The 22,861-nt window shown below is 38.2% G+C and overlaps 1 protein-coding gene and 1 long non-coding RNA gene across 7 annotated transcripts in view; one reads left to right on the forward strand and one right to left on the reverse strand.

Moving 5' to 3' along the window:
• gbf1 (golgi brefeldin A resistant guanine nucleotide exchange factor 1) overlaps positions 1 to 22,861 on the reverse strand; it is a 264,652-nt gene that overhangs the window by 22,204 nt on the left and 219,587 nt on the right. For all 6 annotated transcript variants that reach the window (XM_087982453.1, XM_087982455.1, XM_087982454.1 and 3 more), the window contains 8 exons: positions 19,469 to 19,705; positions 14,192 to 14,285; positions 11,434 to 11,610; positions 7,900 to 7,964; positions 6,375 to 6,498; positions 5,085 to 5,156; positions 4,563 to 4,657; positions 1,113 to 1,266 (listed from right to left, as the gene is read on the reverse strand). In XM_087982453.1, the coding sequence (XP_087838579.1) occupies positions 1,113 to 1,266; positions 4,563 to 4,657; positions 5,085 to 5,156; positions 6,375 to 6,498; positions 7,900 to 7,964; positions 11,434 to 11,610; positions 14,192 to 14,285; positions 19,469 to 19,705 (1,018 nt within the window). The remainder of the gene's footprint in view (positions 1 to 1,112; positions 1,267 to 4,562; positions 4,658 to 5,084; positions 5,157 to 6,374; positions 6,499 to 7,899; positions 7,965 to 11,433; positions 11,611 to 14,191; positions 14,286 to 19,468; positions 19,706 to 22,861) is intronic.
• On the forward strand, positions 1,232 to 12,844 carry LOC122541936 (uncharacterized). Its single transcript, XR_006309721.2, has 2 exons — positions 1,232 to 1,408; positions 11,381 to 12,844. It is a non-coding gene; the product is annotated as an uncharacterized LOC122541936 (long non-coding RNA).

Raw genomic sequence — 22,861 nt, forward strand, 5'->3', positions numbered from 1 at the left:
CCAAATCAGAATAGTTAGTGGCTTGGAGGAGAATTTGCAGATGTTTATACATTGTTTCTATATAGCTGCCCTTATGCTTCCCGAGGCTAGTGTTCACTGATTTGGAAGGTGCTAAGGAACATTGGAGAGTTGTTACAGAGCATCTTCTAGATGATTCACACTGCTGCTACTTGTAAATCAGTGGTGGAGGGTGTCAATGTTTGTGCATTTGTTGCTAATCAAATTGAACAGCACTAGTCTGCAGTAGAAACATCTTATTGAGTACAAAATATTCCACATTATCTTTGTGTCAGTTAAAAAAAATTCTCCCATTGACATCACTGAATTTTCCTAAATACCCATGAGGTTGGCCTAATGGTCTTTGCCTTTTCTGACAGATGAAAGTCAAGAAGCTGCAGCAAGTATCTTAGTCAGTCCAAAAGTGATTCCTTCTGCATCAACTCTGCGTTGCAGAGAATTGAAGTAGCTGAAAAGATGGTTTTCTGTGAAAGATAATTGTATAGCTGCTATTCCAATGATTCCCCATTTCCATTTGGAAGAATCTAGTTGAGTTAAATCTAAGAGAAATAACGCAAAAACTACATAACTTATTGGCTGGGCAGTCATTTAGCCACCTTATTTGGGGAAGGATGTCAAGGTCATGGAAAGACCAGACAAGAGATTAACACCAAGAATGAAAGTTTTAGCTAAGAACTCTCTACAGTAGAACAAAGGAGGTTAGGGTAGACTGCTCAAAATTATTATGGGTTCGGAGAAAATAAAGAAGTTTTTTTTTTATTTCTTGATTAAGACAAGGGGCTAAAATATCTTGAAAATTCAATTTGAAAAGGCTATGGATAAAGGGATGGAAATATGATTAAGCTTTCTTCCAAGTGGACATGTGCAAAGGGCCAACAGCTCTTTGCTCCAATATTCTCTCACTCCATTGGTTCAGTTTTAACTCAACAAGCGAATGGGTTTTAAGCAAGTTAAAATCTCGCCCTAAGTTGCAAAGTTAAACTTAAACATCCAATCAATGCCCATTAATAAAGGGCTGGGTTAACAAATTGAAGTTAAAAAGAATAATTTAAAGCTTCAATTATTATAAGTTCAGTTGCAGTTTCTCTCAATACCTGTTGACTGATCTCCTCTCTGCGCAGTAACCGTATTGCCAGGCGGAGAAGACCGACAACTGCTCTTTCCACAAGAAAGCACTGCTCTGTTGCATGAACAGTCAACTGGTAGAGGTGATCTCGTACAGTCTGCCAGACGAATGAAACTCGATCTCTTTAGGATGGAAGAAGAAAAAAAAGGGTTTAAATAAAAGAAAATCACATCTTCATTCAGGTTTTGCTGAAGTAATCATAGGAGTGGGAGAAATGTGAATCCCTGCAGTTGCAGAGGTACTCCATAAAAGTCTTCTTGACTGGTGAGTATTTTAATTTTTGTTCATAGGTGCAGGAGCCATTGGCCAGGCCTGCTTTTACTGCCCTTGAGAAGTTGGTGGTGGTAAGCTGCCTTCTTAAACTGCCACAGTCCATTTGGTATAAGTAAACCTATGTGCTGCCAGAGTTCCAGGATTTTCATCCAAAGATGGTGAGGATGGTGCATTGTTTACAGTGGAACTTTGCAGGTGGTGACGTTCAAATACATCTGCTACCCTTGTTCTTCTTGGTGTTAGAAATCATGGGTTTGGAAACTGTTGTCAAAGGAGCCTTGATGAGTTGCTGCATTGCTCCTTGATCAGGCTTACCTTGCAGGCAGTTTCTGGGTCCCAATGCAGCCCACCCAGGCACCCAATGTGACTCACTCAAGATATTGTTCAAACTGTATGCAAGTATAACTAGAAGATTTTGAAAAGAGACAAACTCTCTAAGTGTGTATCAGCAGCAAACAAGGGAGAGAAATCTACTAATTTGAGCAGTACAAAAAGTGGTTTCAGTCAATTTGAAGCATGGAAGTGGCAAATCTGCAGAACAGGGATTGGGAAGATTTCATTGGTTTAAAAGGGGAGGGTAATGAAGGTAGAACTTGATGTAAGAGAATCAGATAGCCAGGTTGGTACATGGCCAGTTTGTAGGGGAAGAAGAGAGAACAGACACACCCGTGCTGATATTAATCATCAAATGTCACTGGCTCAAGTGACTGACAGGTAATATTGTGTCACTCGATCCCTCTACCCAGGTCCACAATGAAGGCTGTAAGAGGAGAACCTAGATTAGAAGGTAGCCTATTTTCACATGAATTTCACCAAGGTCAGCATGGAGTGTGAACTAACCAGAGACAAACCAAAGTCAGTGTTAGTTAAACCCAAATCTTCAGCTTGACTCAGTCAGTCATACAGCATGGAAACAAACCTTTTGATTCAACTCATCCACACTGACCAGACATCCCAATATGATTTTTGCCAGCATTTGGCTCATATCCCTCTAAACCCCTCCTGTTATATATTCATCCAGATGCCTTTTAAATGTTGTAATCGTACCAGCCTCCACCACTTCCTCTGGCAACTCATTCTATACCCGTACCACCCTCTGCTGAGAAAGTCACCCCGCAGTTCTTTTTTAAAGTCTTTTCCCTCTGACCTTAAAACTATGTTCTGACCCCCTTCTTTAGTGATCAGGACTTAGGCTATAGACTTTTGTTTCTCTCTTTAATTCTGCTTCTTAACTGAAAAAGACAAAGGTGATTTTATTAGCTCTTTCTCCTGCTTGGCCTTATTTAATGGTCATTTTTATTAATAACTAATTTAAAAATAAAAATTATCAGTTTGGACATTTTTCTGCAACTTCATTTACTGTTGCAGCAAATTTTATGTTTCCAAAACTAGCTCACTAATTTCTTGAATGAAAGAGAAAAAAAATCAAATGCGGCCTCTCATGTAAAGTTTGACAATGGTACACATTGCTGCTACTGTACTATATTACAGGGACTGAATGTTAATGGCGGTGGATGTGGTGCCAATTGAAAGGACTGCTTTGGCTTGGATGGTATTGTTGGAACTGCATGAATCCAGCCAAGTGTAGACTACCACATCACATTCCCGAATTCTGCCTTTTGGGTGGTACACAGGAGTATACTTTAGTGGAGAGTTAGTGCAGTATTCTCAGCCTTTGACCTGCTCTTTTAGCCATATATGTCTGGTCTAATTCAATTTCTGGTCAATGGTTATGGAATCACTGAACTGTTATGCTTCAGAGAAAAGGTTTTTGGCTCATTGCATCTGCCCACTGCAGTATCCAAATCCTCAAGCCTTTTCTTGATATCACATGGAGTGAATCAAATAAACTCAAGACTGCTGGCATCTTCGGAAGGAGGTCAACATAGCTCATCCACTTGGCATCTGTGGGTGAAGGTGGTGTTTCTAAATTCCAATGATTGCCAATTGGCGACATTAGATAATAACTTAGATCCATTTACGTAAAGCATTGGAGAATCCCAAAACCCATTTGACAATTCTCACCATTATTCTATCTGCCTGAATGCCCTTCAAAAGCAAGGGCAAAGAATAAAATATGATATGAAAACCGGGAACTCTGGCATAGACATGGCAGAAATAACTAACACATGTGGTTCCAAGGAGGGGAACTGCTGAACCTAACCTATCATGTAATCAACTAGTTAGGAAAGAGGACTTAAAAGTAATCTCATTTTTCATTGGTGTCATTTTGTTACTCTTTTCCTGGAAAACTGGAAGAAGAAACACTTAAGAATAAACTGTCTGGTTAGCTATAACAGAATATGATGTTTTACTAGTCTTAAGATTACCCAACACTGCCACACAAAGAAGCCGGATATTTGGTCCCAAAATTGAAACTCCAAGTTGATTCAAGGAGCATAGAGAACCTTTATTCGAAGGAAAGCAAAGCAACAGAATTGTGCTGTAAAAATCATGTATAAATAGGAAATCTGCTATTTTCTGTAACATCTTGGCCCCACTTTCAATTAGATACTCAATAGGGGAAGGCCCACAATATGGCTGCTGATTAAACCCTGACAAAGCTAAACAAGGAATAACAAAGGACAAAGTAAATTAAGCATTGCTCACCACTTTCTCAAATATTAAATATATCTTTAATAACTGGACCAGGAAGTTGTGATAAATGACTTTCAAACAATATGTTCCTGATAAAAGAAAGCATCTTATTAGCATAATAAGGATTCTGGTGATATATTTCATCATCTCCACCTGAATCACCTAAAGTAACTTACGAAATGCAATTTTCAAAATTGCAAACAGTTTCTTGTATGTCTCTGGAAATCTGGTTTCTCTATACTTCACGAGTGTGTATTAAAATATAAGAACTTGCACAGATTAGCTAAACTTCAGTGATGGGCTGTTAACTAAGAAAATATATGCTAATACTTGTCAGTTTCATCCAGAAAATAAAGGAGAACTTGTCTGGAACAATTGGCGAGACATTGTCATACTCTCCAACACCCCCACAACAAAAAGAATCAAATGAAGGGACAGATTTTTTTTCTGTTCTATGCTTCAGTGACAATAAATCTGATTTGCATTTAGCTTCTGAGATTAATCACAGATTGACAAACTTGAAATGGGCCAACTGCTTCCCAATTACCTGTTCTCCAGCACTATCCGCAGCAGCATCTCCAAGCAAAATGCAGCATCTTCTTCATCATAGGTCTCCTCATCTGGTGTCACAGAAATGAGAGCCTGATGAAATTCCAGATTAGAAAAACACGTTTTAACATGGAATACGGCCAAAATAAAGCTTTTCTAATCAAAACAAGCTTATAAATTTCCAAAGAATAAATATTAAAATTAAGCTAGTGTTACATCATGACTGCAACATGGCCAATCCTGTAATTTTATTTTAAAAAATGTTTGTTCAATATGGTGTGCCCCTGTAATGTGCATCAATTATACACCCTAATCTGTTGAACTCCTTACCAAATTCTTGCAACTTGTCCTCCAACAACATTCATCAATCTTTGTGACAAATAAGTAATTGCTTGGATTTACCTCATTACAATCATTTTACCGGGACAGGATACATTAGCAGCTGACCATGCTTAAGACCCAATACCATCTTGAAACACTTGCACTGACGATCCCCATTTGTGTATTGTTTATAAATTACCTTCATCAATTCTTGAAGAGACTCGAGCTGAAGGAATTTGCTCTCTGTAATCAGCTTTTCAGGGTCACATTGCTAAAATGAAAAAGTCAAATCAGAAAGCTGAAGGTTCTAAGATCAGCTGTCATTTGTTGTCACTCAAATAAAACGAAGAGCTACCAATTCTAGAAATCTTAAACAAAAACTGAAATTGCTGGAGAAACTCAGCCGTTCTGGCAGCATCTGTGGAAAGAAAACAGAATTCTGAAGGGTCACTGGACTCAAAACTTTAAGTCTATTTTCTCTCCAGAGATGCTGCCAAAACGGCTGAGTTTCTCCAGGGATTTCAGCTTTTATGACTAATTGTCACTCACCTGAATAGCATACCATGCTGCCAAACATATATTCAGCTAACAAATACATACTGCTGTGACTTGAAGTCAAATAATATGAAATTGTTTGCAAAATAATCACATTACATGAATATCTCGAATTTTGGAGGAAAAAGAACAGGATATGAATCGGATTTTTTTTAAGTAAATGTCAATTAAATTTTTTTTTACAGAATGTAAGGAAGGAGATTGTAAAACTGAAACAAGTTCAGGGTACAGCAACTACAAGAAAGTGCGCTACCATTATATTATAATGACTTTGAAAGATTGGTTTTGTGGCTCCTCTAGTATCTTTGGATGGGAAAGGTGAAGTTGGGTCTGCTGATTCTGTAGAAGGAGATAAACAGTTGGAAAATGATGTGCTGCTGCAATTGTCGATCTGCTGTCCAGTTAAAAAGTTAGAGTAGCCCTATGGTCTGGTAAGACTATGGCAACTTTACCTTTATTAAAGGCACATATTGTTGCATTTACATAGGGTGCCATTACCCAGAGCATGCTGATATTTACACAATTTAAATTCAAAATCTGTCACTGATGTGTGATCACCTCCTCCCTTTATTATTGAGTGTAAACACGCATTGGGAAGAGAACCATTTAAATTCTTCTGGATCTCTATTAATAAGGATATATTCAGAATAAAATTCAGGCTGATCCTCACCCAACCCATTAAAAGATCATTAAAAATGATATAAACAAAATTAATGGGAGAAAGAAAGAAAAAATCGTAAATGAAATAATGCAGTAAGTCTGAGCTGATGAACTATTGATAAGAAAGTGCCATTTTCCTATTCTCAAACCACAAGTTTCATCGAAGATTAAGCTGCATTTAATAATTAGCAACTACAAACATCCACCAAATATAAACCATCTTCCAAGTCAAAAAAGATCTTCCAGGCAGTGAAGCAGCATGAAGTAAATTTACCTTAATGCATTCCAGAGCTGCTTGTTTGGCCTCTTCATTCTCTATAGATGGTCCCCTCAGGCTGGATTGCTCATTACCGCTTAATGTGAGCCAACTAACAAAGCTGAGGACTGTGGACTCTCCACTGCAATCCAAAAGAAAACATATCAGCCTCTACAAATTCTGAAAATATTTTTTGTCAAAAAGCTGTACAAAAATTGTAGCAGAAATTTCAAAATAATTTAAGCCATTAAAGGGTGCTGTCCATCTTTGTTGAAAATGTGGTCAGGTTGAGTACATAATATTTGAAATCACTCGAACTAACTCAAAATGTATTTTTAGAAATGCACTTTTTTTTCCCAAAACCACACTGTCCAAGAAGTTTACAGCGTAGCACAAAATATCTAATATCAGATCGATATATTTTACAGAACTCATTTTACAATGGTAGCTTTAAATAACAAGAATGGAATAGAACAACATATTGAACTATGAACTCTTAATACCATTTAGTACATATCCTGCTTGTTTGTCACCCAAAAAGTGAAGGTGGAGCAGAATATCATGACAAAGCAATGAACATAAAATTCATCCTTCGTCCACTTCCATCTAACAACATTAACTCAAACTCTAAGAAACTGCTCAGCACTCCCACTGCTGTCCCCTCTGCTCAACCCACATTTCACTACTAACTGTCCAGAATTGTCCAGTATTTTAAGATTAAAATTGGCTGGACAACTGCTGAATTGTAACACAAAAGAAGATTCACAGGGAATTAAGTTGACTTTTTTTTGTTCAAAGAGAAACAATTTTGTTTATTTATTGAAAAAAACCTAACAGATGAGTGAAAAAAAGGTGGTTGCGGTTTTTGGAAGCTGCAGGTCTGTATTGAAACTCAGTGAATGTGTCCCCTCAAATAATTAGCCAAACATCTTCCATTCCCTCTGTTCCCCTACAATTCCCCTCCACTCTTCTTTTCCTACACCCTCCTGCTCCCGTGTGCCTAACCTCATCTTCCCACTCACATTTTGCTCTCATCAATATCTCTCAACACATTTCTCTCCAGCTATCAAGTCAACCCCTCTACGTCCCTACCTTTTCTCCCTCAAGCTTCCTTCTGAATTTAGTTACTTTCTTCCTTACTTGAGCACTACAGTAGGTTTCAACTTCCCTACAGCAATGCAAACAAACACCAATTTGCACATTTTCTCCATATCAAAATGAATGGACAGGACAAGTAAACGTCTGAAACAATTTTGGCTTTGTAATTCGAGAGTTGAAGGGAGAGAGGGTGGTGCTCAGTTGATGAGGCTGTGACATAGAATGACACCTCATCACAATTCTGGTAGATCATGCTGGCCCTGCCTCTACACCTTGCTCCATGCTGGGTGATTGGAGCCCCTCAAATTACATTTAACAAATTCTCTCTCTACTGGAGTTGAATGTTTAATGGTCCTTTTTAGACCACAGCTAATTGCCAAATAACACTGCAAATCTAACATCAAAGTCAAGGACAATTTTAGTCACTCAATGGAGTAAATCCTACCGATTTGAGGGGGTTTCTTCACGCTGGAGAGAGATTTTCCCATTGGGTTCAACAAAGTCTTCAACCTACACAAACAAATTGATTTACAGCATCATAATTGGTCATTTGCATTTAAGTTAAATAACTTTGTTCTTAAGTTTAGAAATGGCTTTAAGCTAAAACTGTCAGCATAACTAAGTAATTATGTAATGCAAGACAAGTACAACAGCAATTAAGAAGATTAAACAGCAATGGAAAGAATAAAACATTACTTCATATCAAAATGATCAGGTTTTCAAAACAATTAAGATCTGGAAACCTCTGTCAGCGTTTCAATGTTATTTCATATCTTAACAGGAGAATGTTATACATGGCTGCTGTCTCCACTTCTATTTGGAAAGAACTTTTCATAAGCTTTTAACAGACCTATTTAATCAGAAGAAAAAGATTCAGAAATATTGAAAATCAACGATCTGGGAATTGAACAGCAGGTGGCAATGTCACACTGTTATAAGCAAAGTTAGATAATAATGACTAGTCTTTACTTATTAAAGCACTTCCTTTGATTTCTTTTCATTTGGTTAGAGTTACTTGGTTATTAATATGTTAATGGGATGTGGACATCATCGATTTGGCTAGCATTTATTATGCATCCCTAATTGCTCTCGATAAGGGCTCAGCAACATTTCCATTCCATGAAGGAATAAATAGAAGTGTAAACACTCAACAGGTGGAGATACAAGCGAATTGAAGTATGCATGCCACACAAAGAAGGTTCAGAACTTCAGGCATGTTTGTAAAAATGAGAAATCATCCTTATTGAAGGTAAGAAGTTTTCAAATCTAAAGCCGTCATCACTATGAACAGAACATGATCACTGGCATCAACTATAACAATGCATTGCTCAGCAGCATCATCCTGATGCTGTTTTTGACATTGCCCTGAAATTAATCTCCCTTCAAATTCAGTGACATTTACAAAGCAAATGAAGCTCACCAGTTGCACTCAAATATTATTATTATTACTCAAAATGATTTCATCACTTTTTCTCTGAAGGTCTTGATTGGCCCTACAGCTTACAACCCCTGTATACTCAACCAACTTTTCTGCTGCACTAATCTAATATGGGGAACATAGTAAAACACTTCATCTTGGGGTGATGAGCAAGGATAATGCACTATACTAAATTTTACTTAAAACACACAAGTCAAACCACATCATAAAATGAAATTCCAGCAGTATTACAAAGACACAGCTTGCACTAAAACTATTCATGATTCCAACCATTCCTGCCTGAATATAAACTGTTGGCCCAACACTTTCGAGAGGATAACTTTACAATCATTCCAGCCCCGCTACAATGGAATTTCACTGAGAAAAAATGTGTATTTCTACAAGGCTATAATTATTACAATACTGATTAGTGTTAGATTGAAATCAAAAGAAACACAACAATTTAGAGTTTGAAATGCCTTTTACTGAAATCGGTTTCTCAAATTATGACAGAGTTTTTGACAAAGGAATTAACTGGGATCTTTGACTCGACAGGCTGAAATAAACAAGTCAATTCAAAGCATTTAAAGCTAATTTAGCACTTAGCAAATTTTAAATCACGACAGCCTGTTAATGTATCTGAGATTAATATTGTGCTCAAATTTCAACAGATTAACATAACCAGCATTTTGTATCAGTGAAGAACTGAATTTCCAATGCTAAGTGTTTAGGACATCAGATTAAGAACTTCCTGATAATCATGGAAGCATAAATTGGTACTAATTTGGCTATAATTACAGTAATATCAGCCTTTTAACACAGAACTATGGTTCTTCTCATTCACATGTTGCCAGCCTACATTCCATAATACTCCACCCCAACTGCACAAAGATTGAACCACTGCCTTAAAACAGATTAGAGAAAACATAAACAAAAGGTATAAAGCAGATACTGGAAACTAAAAAGCTAAAATTATTGCATCCTTTTGCCAATTCTGCATAAAGTTTCTTTGTACAGGTCATGTGTCCTTCATTTCATCAATGGTGGATGCGGGTACAGTTACAACATTTAAGACAGTTAGAGAAGTACATGAATAAGAAATTTGGGATTATGGTCGGCAAGGACTGGTTGGACCGAAGGGGCTGTATCTGTGCTGTATGTCTCTGACTCTAAAAGCAAAGTTTAGGGTTATAAACGTAGCAATACATTGCATAATATCTGTTTCTGTTTAAAATCCTGAATAACCTAGTTTGCTGTTGAGCAAAAGCAGACTAGATCTATTTGTTAACAATGCCATTCAGTGTGGGTGAACATCACATTGGGTAACACATTGACTGCCTCATCTCATGTGAATCCAACTTTCCATCCTTGAGGATCTGCAATGTGCTCAACTCAAACCTCAGCATTAGTACTTCATTTTCTCATTCTCTGCTTCTTCATCAGTCCTCTGGTCTAAAATTTTCTGTCCCAATCAATTCTTCCACTCATTCCACATTGTTCTCTCCTATTGTGAAACTCTGTTATTCATTTAGGCCTTTTTAAAGTTCTTTTCAAAGCCAAAATGAGAGAACCTTTGTATGCTTGTCACTTCTTTTAGATCTTTAACACTGGCATTAAATTCATTAGCTGTCTTTTAATGACAAAGTTAAAGGAGTGACTTCACCTTTTGTTCCTTCCTTTAATACACTGGCCTTGCACAGCCTTCAAGTTAAGAATTGAGAATTAAAGCAAGATTAAATCAGATATCTGCTCCAACATACATTACAATTCCTTTCCCATCTCAGCAGTAAATGATCAAGTCCTTATTCTTGGTCTATATTCCACATTTTCAGCTGGGAAAATAACTGTTCTGTATCTACTGTCAAGCACCCTTCAGAATCTCTCATATTCCAGTGAGAGCTCTGAATAATGGGTTCTAAAGAAATCAACTAATTTTGGTTCTGTTCAGATTTTGATGTTGCAGTTTATAGATGGTTCAGAGCTACAATTTCTCGCTGTGACATTTGATGTATAATGTTATGAGACGTTGCAATCATTCTGTCAACTAATTTAATCAGAATGAGAAAATTGTCTCGTACAGTACCAGTGAAATGATATCACACTGTGCTTTCAATATTCGGGGCAGAGTTATGCTGGTTATATCAATCTGTAGATGACTGAAAGAATTCCTGGAACTCACTATGTGGCATACTATTTTCAAAAATGAATGCACATTTCTAAGTATTAATTTTTATTTCATTAATTTGCATAGTATGGACATCATTAGATTAGAGTTTTGCTTTCTTCTACTATTATTTTATTTCAATATTTTAGGAGAGATCTAAAAATTATGTCACCACTTTCTGAAAAATGTACTGTGAAATATTTAACATGCTTTTGTCGATACATCAAAAGCTATCTGGATTTCTGTTATACATTTGCCATAGGTTAGCATATTTTTTAAAAATTGAAAACACACAGTGGCATTTATTTTTGTGATAAACATGTCAATTTTCTTCTCTGCGCACAGGTAACAACTATTGATCAGAATTTAACTGAATGATGAGAGGAGAAAATGCTTACCTCCACCATGGCTTTGGGCAATAGCTCGGCACGGAAAAGCTGCAGCATTGCTTCCACAATGTTCTTCCATCCTTCTCGAAGAATGTCACCATGACGATGAGATAAATTAAACACAGTCTTGGCTGCAAGTTGAGCCTTTGAATTGCTACCAAAAACATTTGGAAGGTTTTCCACAGTCTGCAGGAAAACAGTACAACACAATGGATTAACAGGTTGGTGGACAGCACAGCAAATTTGCATCCTGCAGATTTAATCAAAAGGAGTCAAGCCCAGGTTGCAAACCCTAAAAAAAAATTAAATTCAATTAGCACAGAATTAGTTTCAATTAGATTTTGACATAGACAGGAAGAGTACAGAGCAATGTGGATTGCAATGAGATAGAAAAACAGAAACTTGGGGCAAAATGAAAGGAAAAGCTGGCACGAGGCTAATGAGAAGCAAGATTTCACCATACTGACCAATTTTCATCAGCAGGTCTATTAAGACAGAGAGCAGAAAGTAATGTCCACTGTTCTACCAAAGCAGATGTTTTTCGAAACTCAAGAGTGAGGACAATATCAATAGTATGAATTGCTGAAATTAGATGAATGTTAATGTTCAAGTCACGTGTTCAGGCCAATACGAACGTCAAGTGAATGATCTACTAGCAAATGACATTTGACAGATCAGAATTTAGAAAGAATTTGCAATAAAACTCAAAGAAATATCTGCATATCAATGCATAATAAAATGTCTACTTGTAATAGGTTTGTTAAAAATAATATAACTTTCTCCACAATTACTCAATTCAAAACTTTAGTGAACTTACTTAAGCACCAAGTCCCCTTGGTGCTAACTATTTATGGCGATTGGTCCTTTTTCTATTAAAACCACAAGAAATTTGTTTACCAGTTGACTTATAATTTTCAATTGTTCATTTTAACTTTCACGTTACATTTGTAGATTTTGTCAATATCCAGTTCAATGCTCACAGTACTAATGCTACTAAATTTGCAATCGGTCATACCATGTTAAAACCTCACTAAATAAAGTAATTTATTCATATGTTCAAAAGGTTCCTCATCCTGAAGTAGGGCTGTGGTATTCTACACACAGTTTTAATTAATTCTGCACTTTCCTCAAGATTGCTTTCCTACATAAACCTATTTGCTTACTTTTGTTTGACAATTCTGAAAGCAAATTCAATACAAATTTTATAGAGAAATCTTTCAAGCTTTATACTTCTCATAGTGTAGATAGATTTTTTCTAGAGAATCTTGATAATCCAATTCAAAACTGTAAACTTCACATCCATGGAAGATTCAAACTGACTGCACAAACATTTAGAAATACAAAAATAATTTAAATGATTACAACTTTAAGATGCACTGTCCAATAATACTGTATCAAAATATAGCCAAAATTCTCAATTTGTTGGGATTCATTTATTTATACTTCCCAGCCTTCATGAGAAAATTGAGGCCAAAATAGTGAGCCGTTGAAGGCTTGTGGCAAAAACAATAATTTATATAGCTCGTATAAGCCTGTTTCAAACATCATACCCATTTCCTGTTAATCTATTTGCTAAAGATGCCCAAAAAGAGCTACAGTCAAAGATAATAATAAGGTCTCAGGAAAGATGTTAAAGTTAAGTAACGTCAATTCATTGGTTAGAAGTGATTAGATTCAATTCCCTACAGTGTGGAAACAGGCGCTTCGGCCCAACAAGTCCACACCAACCCTCCGAACAGCAACCCACCCAGTCCCATTTTCCCTCTGGCTAATGCACCAAAGACTATGGGCAATTTAGCATGGCCAATTCACCTGACCTGCACATCTTTGGACTTGTGGGAGGAAACCGGAGCACCTGGAGAAAACACACGCAGACATGGGGAGAATGTGCAAACTCCACACAGACAGTCACCCAAGGCTAGAATCGAACCTGGGACCCTGGTGCTGTGAGGCAGCAGTGCTAACCACTGAGCCACCGTGTCGCCCTGTGAATGATGTGGTACCTGGTGTCAGTCACGATTAAGCAGAAAAGCTAATTTTGAAACAGACAAAATGTTGAAAATAGGTTGTTATACTTCATAGGTTTGTCTTAGACAACTTTTATATTGCTATCTGGATTCTGGGAGCCTGGTGTGTAGAAACTGTTCACCATTCTCTGACACCCACCATTCAGTAATTCTGGCAAATTAATAGTTAAATAAAATGAACATTGGATAGCTTCAAAATCAAATAATTTTAGCTCTTCTATTTTACTTCTTTTTCATCATCTGTATCCAGCTAAGATATTTTACCAAAATATCATAATGGAACACATACCACATTCCAAAATACTTATTATTGATGGCATCTCAAAGATGTTTGAGAGAAAGTGAGGGCTGCAGATGCTGGAGATCAGAGCTGAAAATGTGTTGCTGGAAAAGCGCAGCAGGTCAGGCAGCATCCAAGGAACAGGAGAATCGACGTTTCGGGCATAAGCCCTTCTCAAAGATGCCTGGCAATTATACTGCATTATTCCTTACAAACAGGGGCGAGGAATAGACCAAAGTGTATCCCTCATGAATACTGCACTTTCTTAAAGTTAACTGCCATGAACACCAAACAAACAAAGTGAAACTCTTGACCCAAATTTAAATCTTGGATTGAAATAAGTTTCTTCATTACTATTGCTAACAAAATCAAAGCAAATGTTATAGTATGTTAAATTATCTCAGCAACTTTTAAGAGAAATCTTAATATTTGAAAGAATGAAGTTTTTTCAAGTACCAACCTCACTGCTAAGAGCTGTAAACTTGCACAGTGAAATTATAAGGTTGTCAAACACATCACTTAGTCCGTAATGAGCTGAAATCATTGCACATTTTCTGGAAATGGGAGAGAGAGAGAAATGATCACTAAACAGGACTACTAATCAGTGTTCGCATTTCAATTAAATGGATTTACGAATAATGGAGTATGTTTTGTTTTTGTATTTAAGACTGAAAACAGTAAATGGTCAAACTTAATTAGCAAAGGAGAACAAGAGTTAACAATTGGAAACAATCTGGAAATACACAACGACTAAGATAGCTAAATGAGTAAGTTCAAGTTAAATGAAACACAGTGAGGCATTTGGCAAGGTTCTACATGGGAGACTGGTTAGCAACATTAGATCACATGGAAAACAGGGAGAACTCGCCATTTGGATACATAATTGGCTCAAAGGTAGGAAACAGAAGATGCAGTGGAAGGTTGATTTTCAGACTGGAGGCCTGTGACCAGTAGTGTGTCACAAGGTTTGTTGCTGGATCCACTGCTTTTTGTCATTTATATAAATGATTTGGATGTGTATACAGAAGGTATAGTTAGTAAGTTTGCAGATGACACCAAAAGTGGTGATGTAGAAGGTGGCCACTTTGGAATACAAAGGCACCTTGCCCCCCCTAATAGTCAGCGGGAAATTGAGAAACATACTTATAAGGAGATCTCAGCTATCTGTAAGAATTCAAAGTTTGTGAGAAGATTTGGTGCTCGTTGTTGTGGTTCTGTTCGCCGAGCTGGGAATGTGTGTTGCGGACGTTTCGTCCCCTGTCCAGGTGACATCCTCAGTGCTTGGCAGCCTCCTGTGAAGCGCTTCTGTGTTGTTTCCTCCGGCATTTATACTGGTTTGTCTCAGCCGCTTCCGGTTGTCAATTCCAGCTATCCCTTGGGACTAGCCACGTTACCATATATCAAGAACATTTCTGAACTGACAGCCAGACTACTACGACCACTTGGACTCATAACAGCACACAAACCAACAGCCACTCTCAGACAGCAACTCACCAGGACAAAGGACCCGATACCGAGCAAAACCAACGTAGTGTACAAAATCCCCTGTAAGGACTGCACAAAACACTACATAGGACAAACAGGGAGACAGCTAATGATCCATATCCATGAACACCAACTAGCCACGAAACAACACGACCAGCTTAGTAGCCACACACGCAGATGACAAGCAACATGAGTTCGACTGGCGCAACACTACTATTATAGGACAAGCCAAACAGAGAACAGCCAGGGAATTCCTAGAGGCATGGCACTCATCCACAGATTCTATCAACAAACACATCGACCTGGACCCAATATACCAGCCACTGCAGCAGACAGCTGGAACTGACAACCGGAAGCGGCAGGGACAAACCACTATAAATGCTGGAGGAAACATCACAGAAGCGCTTCACAGGAGGCTCCCAAGCACTGAGGATGTCACCTAGACAGGGGACGAAACGTCTGCAACACAAATTCCCAGCTCGGCGAACAGAACCACAACAATATCTAAAAATAATAGGGTGGTTATGGTAGGGGATTTTAACTTTCCAAACATAGACTGGGACTGCCATAGTGTTAAGGGTTTAGACTGAGGGGAATTTGTTAAGTGTGTACAAGACAATTTTCTGATTCAGTATGTGGATGTACCTACTAGAGAAGGTGCAAAACTTAACCTACTCTTGGGAAATAAGGCAGGGCAGGTGACTGAGGTGTCAGTGGGGGTGCACTTTGCGTCCAGCGACTATAATTCTATTCGATTTAAAATAATTATGGAAAAGGATAGACCAGATCTAAAAGTTGAAGTTCTAAATTGGTGGAAGGCCAATTTTGACGGTATTAGGCAAGAACTTTCGAAAGCTAATTGGGTGCAGATGTTTGCAGGTAAAGGGACGGCTGGAAAATGGGAAGCCTTCAGAAGTGAGATAATGAGAACCCAGAGAAAGTATATTCCTGTTCGGGTGAAAGGAAAGGCTGGTAGGTAAAAGGAATGCTGGATGACTAAAGAAATTGAGGGTTTGGTTTAAAAAAAAAAGGAATAGACAGGGTAGATCGAATGAATCCTTAGAAGAGTATAAAGTAAGTAGGAGTATACTTAAGAGGGAAATCAGGAGGGCAAAAAGGGGATATGAGATAGCTTCGGCAAATAGAATTAGGAGAATACAAAGAGTTTTTACAAATACATTAAGGACAAAAGGGTAACTAGGGAGACAATAGTGCCCCTCAAAGATCAGCAAGGAGGCCTGAGTGTGGAGCCGCAGAAAATGGGGAAAGATAATATATGAGTATTTTGCATCAGTATTTACTGTGGAAAAGGATATGGAAGATATAGACTGTAGGGAAATAGATGGTGACATCTTGCAAAATGCCCATATTACAGAGGAGGAAGTGCTGGATTCTTGAAACACATGAAAGTGGATAAATCCCCAGGACCTGGTCAGGTGTACCCTAGATCTCTGTGGGAAGCTAGAGAGGTGATTGCTGGGCCTCTTGCTGAGATATTTGTATCATCGATAGTCACAGGTGATGTGCCGGAACACTGGAGGTTGGCTAATGTGGTGCCACTGTTTAAGTAGGGTTGTAAGGACAAGCCAGGGAACTATAGACCAGTGAGCCTGACATCGGTGGTGGGCAAGTTGTTGAAGGGAATCCTGAGGGACAGGATATACACGTATTTGGAAAGGCAAGGACTGATTAGGGAGAGTCAACATGGCTTTGTGCATGGGAAATCATGTCTCACAAACTTGATTGAGTTTTTGAGAAAGTAACAGAGGATTGATGAGGGCAGAGCGGTAGATGTGATCTATATGGACTTCAATGAGGCGTTCGACAAGGTTCCCCTTACGAGATTGATGAGCAAGGGGGGTTAGATCTCACGGATTACAGGGGGAACTAGCCATTTGGATATAGAACTGGCTCAAACGTAGAAGACAGAGGGTGGTGGTGGAGGGTTGTTTTTCAGACTGGAGGCCTGTGACCAATGGAGTGCCACAAGGATCAGTGCTGGGTCCACTACTTTTTGTCATTTACATAAATGATTTGGATGCGAGCCTAAGAGGTACAGTTAGTACGTTTGCAGATGACATCAAAATTGGAGGAAGAGTGGACAGAGAAGAGGGTTACCTCAGATTACAACAGGATCTGGACCAGATGGCCAATGGGCTGAGAAGTGGCAGATGGAGTTTAATTCAGACAAATGCGAGGTGCTGCATTTTGGGAAAGCAAATCTTAGCAGGACTTCTACACTTCATGGTAAGGTCCTAGGGAGCGTTGCTGAACAAAGAGACCTTGGAGTGCAGGTTCATAGCTCCTTGAAAGTGGAGTCGCAGGTATATAGGATAGTGAAGGCAGCTTTTGGTATGCTTTCCTTTATTGGTCAGAGTACTGAGTACAGGAGTTGGGAGGTCATGTTGCAGCTGTACAGGACATTGGTTAGGCCACTGTTGGAATATTGCATGTAATTCTGGTCTCCTTCCTAACGGAAAGATGTGAAACTTGAAAGGGTTCAGAAAAGATTTACAAGGATATTGCTAAGGTTGGAAGATTTGAGCGAAAGGGAGAGGCTGAATAGGCTGGGGCTGTTTTCCCTGGAGCATTGGAGGCTATGGGGTGACCTTTTAGAGGTTTAAAAATTATGAGGGGCATGGATAGGGTAAATAGGTAAAGTCTTTTCCCTGGGGTCAGGAAGTCCAAAACTAGAGGGCATAGGTTTAGGGTGAGAGGGGAAAGATATGAGACAGACTTACGGGGCAACTTTTTCACTCAGACGGCGGTACATGTATGGAATGAGCTGCCAGAGGAAGTGGTGGAGGCTGGTACAATTGCAACATTTCAGAGACATTTGGATGGGTATATGAATAGAAAAGGTTTGGAGGGATATGGGCCGAGCACTGGCAGGTGGGACTAGATTGGGTTGGGATATCTGGTTGGCATGGACGTGTTGGACCAAAGGGTCTGTTTCCACGCTGTACATCTCTATGACTCGATGACTCTAAATGGGCCAAGGAGTGGCAGTTGGAGTTTAGATAAATGCGAGGTGCTGTGTTTTGGTAGGGCAAACCAGAGCAAAATAATATATACTTAATAGTAAGGTCCTGGTGAGTGCTGCCAAACAAAGAGACCTTGGGGTGCAGGTTCATAGTTCCTTGAAAACTGAGTCGCAGGTAGAAAAAGTAGTAAAGGCATTTGGGACACTTGCCTTTATTGATCAGTGTATAGAGTTCAGGAATTGGGAGGTCATGTTAAGCTCTACTGGACATGGGTTAGGTCACTTTTGGACCATTGTGTTTAATTTGGGTCTCCATGCTGTAGGAAAGATGTTGTGAAATTTGAAAGAGTTCAGAAAAGATTTACAAGGATTTTGCCAATGTTGGACAGTTTGAGCTGTAGAAAGATGCTGAATAGACTGGGAATATTTTCCGGACCATCGAGGCTGAGAGGCGAAGTTTATAAAACCATGAAGGGGATGAATAGGGGGAATAGTCAAGGCCTTTTCCCTAGGGGAGGGAGTCCAAAACTAGAGGATTTAGGTTTAAGGTGAGGGAGGAAAGATTTAAAAGGGACCGAAGTGCAACTTTTTCCACACAGAGTGTGGTGTGTATATGGAATGAGCTGCCAGAGGAAGTGGTGGAGGCTGATACAATTACACCATTTAAAAAACATCTGAATAGGTATATGAATAGGAAGGGTTTAGAGGGATATGGGCCAAACTCAGGCAAATTGGACTAGATCAACATAGAATATCTGGTAGACATAGGCAAGTTGGACCAAAGAGTCTGATCCATGCTGTACATCTTGATCATTCTGTGATCAATTGGAGTTTCTGATGCTGTCAATCTTTCTCAAACACAATTGGATTCAACAGCAAAGATTCAAAATGTGGTCCACTCACAGAAAAAAAAACTTAACTGGTCAAAGTTACAACTCAAAACTACTAGTGCAGTCAGTGTTGGAAACAGTTTTAATTGAAATAAGGAAAGGAGTTTCACTAAAGCAATAATGGAAGGAGAGTGCTTCACTCTGAAGATCCACTTTTCTCAGGAGCGCACACGCACATGCACACACAGGAACATCAGTTGTCACTGCTCCACACAGAATTCAGCCAAACCATGACTGAATTTTTTTGTAGTGCTTGATCTACGTTTGCCCTTTGGACAAAAATGGATTCCTGTTTACTTTTGTGGAGTTCTCTTGTTTATTAAAAAAAAGGATAATTGTTTATGTGCAAGATTCTAGATTAATTCTTCAAAATCTTTACCTGAAACCAGATATCGCCTTCTGTATTATTGTTTCATCTAAGCTCTTGTCAAAAACATAAGAAAGTGCAGCGATGGTGGGACCCCAAGTCATGGTGAATAGGTCATGATCATAGGTTCCAGGGGGTACGTGGAGGAAAATGCCTTCCGGTGAGTTCCCACGATTCAAGAGTACATTCCATATATAGTTCTCCTTGACAAAACCAGTTTGTTCCTCTGGCATCACAATCTCATCATTCCTGTCATAAAGGGATGCAAATCATTTTAGGTACTGTACCAACACATAAAGCAACCCAATAAAGTTGTATCACATTTGGTTCAGAAAATAATAAGCAAATTTTCTTTGAGCCTATTTACCAACTATTATTTTACTCCAAAGTGGAAATAATTATTTCCATGCCAATTTTGTAGAAGTTTCATTTGAGGGCATGGAAAGTTACAGAGACAAGTTAATTTTCCAATTTGTTTACTATATGCATATAAAGGTAAATTCGGAACAATGAACAGTCATATGGACCCAAAATAACGTCCAAAAAATTATATCAATCATGTATTAAAGTCATTGCAACAATAAGACATACAAATTAAAATCATATTAAGTTGCCACATTCTGCAAATTGTTCTGTAACCTACCGATCTATTTTCAACTATTTCAGTCTTTTGGTTAGATGTTTAAACCAACATTAATAATCTAAGAAGGTATGATTTTAAGAAATGCTGTCATTTTATTGGGGAAATCTTTCACCTGCTGTTATACCAAGTTCTACAGCCTAAAAAATGGTCAGTTTCACTGGAATGTTTTCATCGGCACTTCCTGATAAAAGTTAGTCAAGCAAGCATATTAGGTTTCCCTTTTCATGGAGAAGGGGACCAAATTTATTCTGAAAACACTGGTAAAGGTCCTATAACCCGCAGTATAACAAGAATTTAACATATTCGGTAACCATTAACCGATGTTCTTGGTCACTGGCTTAGGTTCAAAAGCCTTTTTTTTGTGATTTAAAACTAATTCAAAAGCTTTGTGCTGTTTATCAAGCTGGCAAACGAATGCATCCTAACTTTAAATCTTCAACTCCAATAGTGGATTGTGTAAAATATTTAATCCATGTATCCCTCCATAACAAGAGCAGCTAAAGTTAGAAATTAACTCATTGAATGCAAAATGCTTTGGGATGCTCTACAGATTTGATAAGTTGCTATATAAATACTTAGCTCTTACTTCCGAGTTAATTTTAGAAATGTAAAATGTTCCCATGAGTAAACAACCCTCATTAATCTCTGTAGATGGTGCAGATAAGGGTTTTTAAATGCTAAAGACAAAAGTAACTTTTAATTATCATGAATTCCTTGTGTTTCCAGATTAAAACCATCTGAGTCTGAAGTATGAACATCCTGAATCACTGGCACTTTGTGCTCTTAAATCTTTAAAGCAACCAATACCTGGCATTAGGCTAAATTAAAAGTTTTCATCGCTAAATTTCTAGAATTTTTGGCAAAGTTCTTCCTTTCCTAAGGTTTTACGTGAATTTATAAATATTGAACTATGTATAAATGTGTAAACCATTTGGTATACATGGCCAAGGTGAAATAACTTCTATGATAGAAAGATAACAATATAAATAGCCTGCAAACATCTGACTGACTTTTCCAACAACTTTAATATTACCCTGTTCTATTTTTAAAATCACATCACAGCTACCCAAGTTTATGAGGAACACATGAACTTAGACCAAATGCCAGCAGTCAAATATTACTTTAGCTTGTTACGTGGTTATTCATACACGCGGGGTGGTCTTTCATTTATTACCATAGTGATATGCCCTTGAAGTGAATTAAATACATTTTTTACATTTCTGAAACAGGTCAAGGGGTTCTCTCGCACTAACTCTGATTGAGCTCTCTTTAAAGGTAACACTTGATACTTTTTTATCAACTGAAAATCAGTATTACCCCATTGAATTGCTTCTTTCTTTAAAACAAGTTATATAATAAAGTTATACCAACACTTCACAGACCTTAAAACCATGCAACTTTATTTGGGCCATAAAATCTGCCCAGCCATTCAGTGAGACTGTGGTAGATTTCACAATCCTCAACTCCTTTTTCCTGCCTTTTCACTGTAGCTATTTGATTCTCTGTGATTCAAGGTCTATCTCAGCCTTGAAAATTCTTGAATATCTTCTGAGAGAAGACATTCCTCCTCAATTTTACTTATTCTGAGATTAACCCCTCTTGTCTTAGACTCTCCCACAAGGAGAAGCAACCTTTCAGCACCTGTCCTATCAAGCCCACCCAAGAATCTTAAACGTGCAATAAGGTCTTTACTGATTTGTCTAAACTCAAGTGAATACAAGCCGAGCCTAATCAATCTCTGCTCATAAGAAAACTTCTCGGGGGACCATCATTGTGCAGTGGTAGTGTCCCCGTCCCTGGATTAGGAGGCCTGGGTTCAAGTCCCATCTGCTCCAACATTAAGATGATTAGAAAAATAGGTAAATAAACAAAAAAAAGAAAATCCCTCGAACCTTGGATCAACCTAATGAAGCTACTCTGCACTACCTTCATTGCTACTACCCCTGGAAATTTATGATAAGGGGAGTAAAACACAACATTGCAGGTGAGGTGTGGCTTCTGCCTTGTACAGTTTTAACAAGACTCCACTATTTTTATATTCCATTTCTTTTGAAGTAAAGGCCAATTATCCATTTGCTTTTCATATCACCTTGTGAGCTTGGATTCTAGCTTTTTGAGATTCATTCATATGGACCTCCAAATTCTCTATGCAACAATTTATGCAGTCATTTTTCATTGAAATAATATTTAATTCCGCTATTCTTCCTAACAAAGTGCCATAACCTCAATTCTCCTGTATTATATTCCACTTCCAACATTTTGCTCATTCATTTAACCATTCTACTACAGTGATGAAATATAGCAAGCGGTACAGAGGGCAATAAATCAGGAAATTTGATCTGTGATCTTCGCCTAATTCTTCCCAAAGACATAGTAAGTTGGTAAATAAAGGCACTTTTTTTTTTGCATTAAGTTAGATAAAACTGACATGTGGAAAATCATACATTGGGACAGCCTGACTGAATCAGATCGGGCATTGTAGATCGCTCAGTAAAGTTTTGACTGCAGGGAAGTTGCAAGGTTGGAAACATGAGTTACAGATCAATCTCGTGCACTTATGCTGACAAAACAGCGTTCAAAGTTTAAATCTACAGCAGGCATGGTAGAAGAGAAATAGCCTAAATCTGGAGTAACTGATTGATAGACCTACAAACACAGAACCCAGAACTGTCGACACCTCTGACCTCTACATCAAATCATCAGACACCTTCTCTGCAGTATACAGCAACAGCAATTCCCACCATGACTGGAAGTCATTGCCA

This window comes from Chiloscyllium plagiosum, unplaced genomic scaffold, assembly GCF_037043375.1.
Source record: "Chiloscyllium plagiosum isolate Xiang-an unplaced genomic scaffold, Cpla_swu_hap1 HiC_scaffold_43, whole genome shotgun sequence".
Lineage (NCBI taxonomy): Eukaryota > Metazoa > Chordata > Chondrichthyes > Orectolobiformes > Hemiscylliidae > Chiloscyllium > Chiloscyllium plagiosum.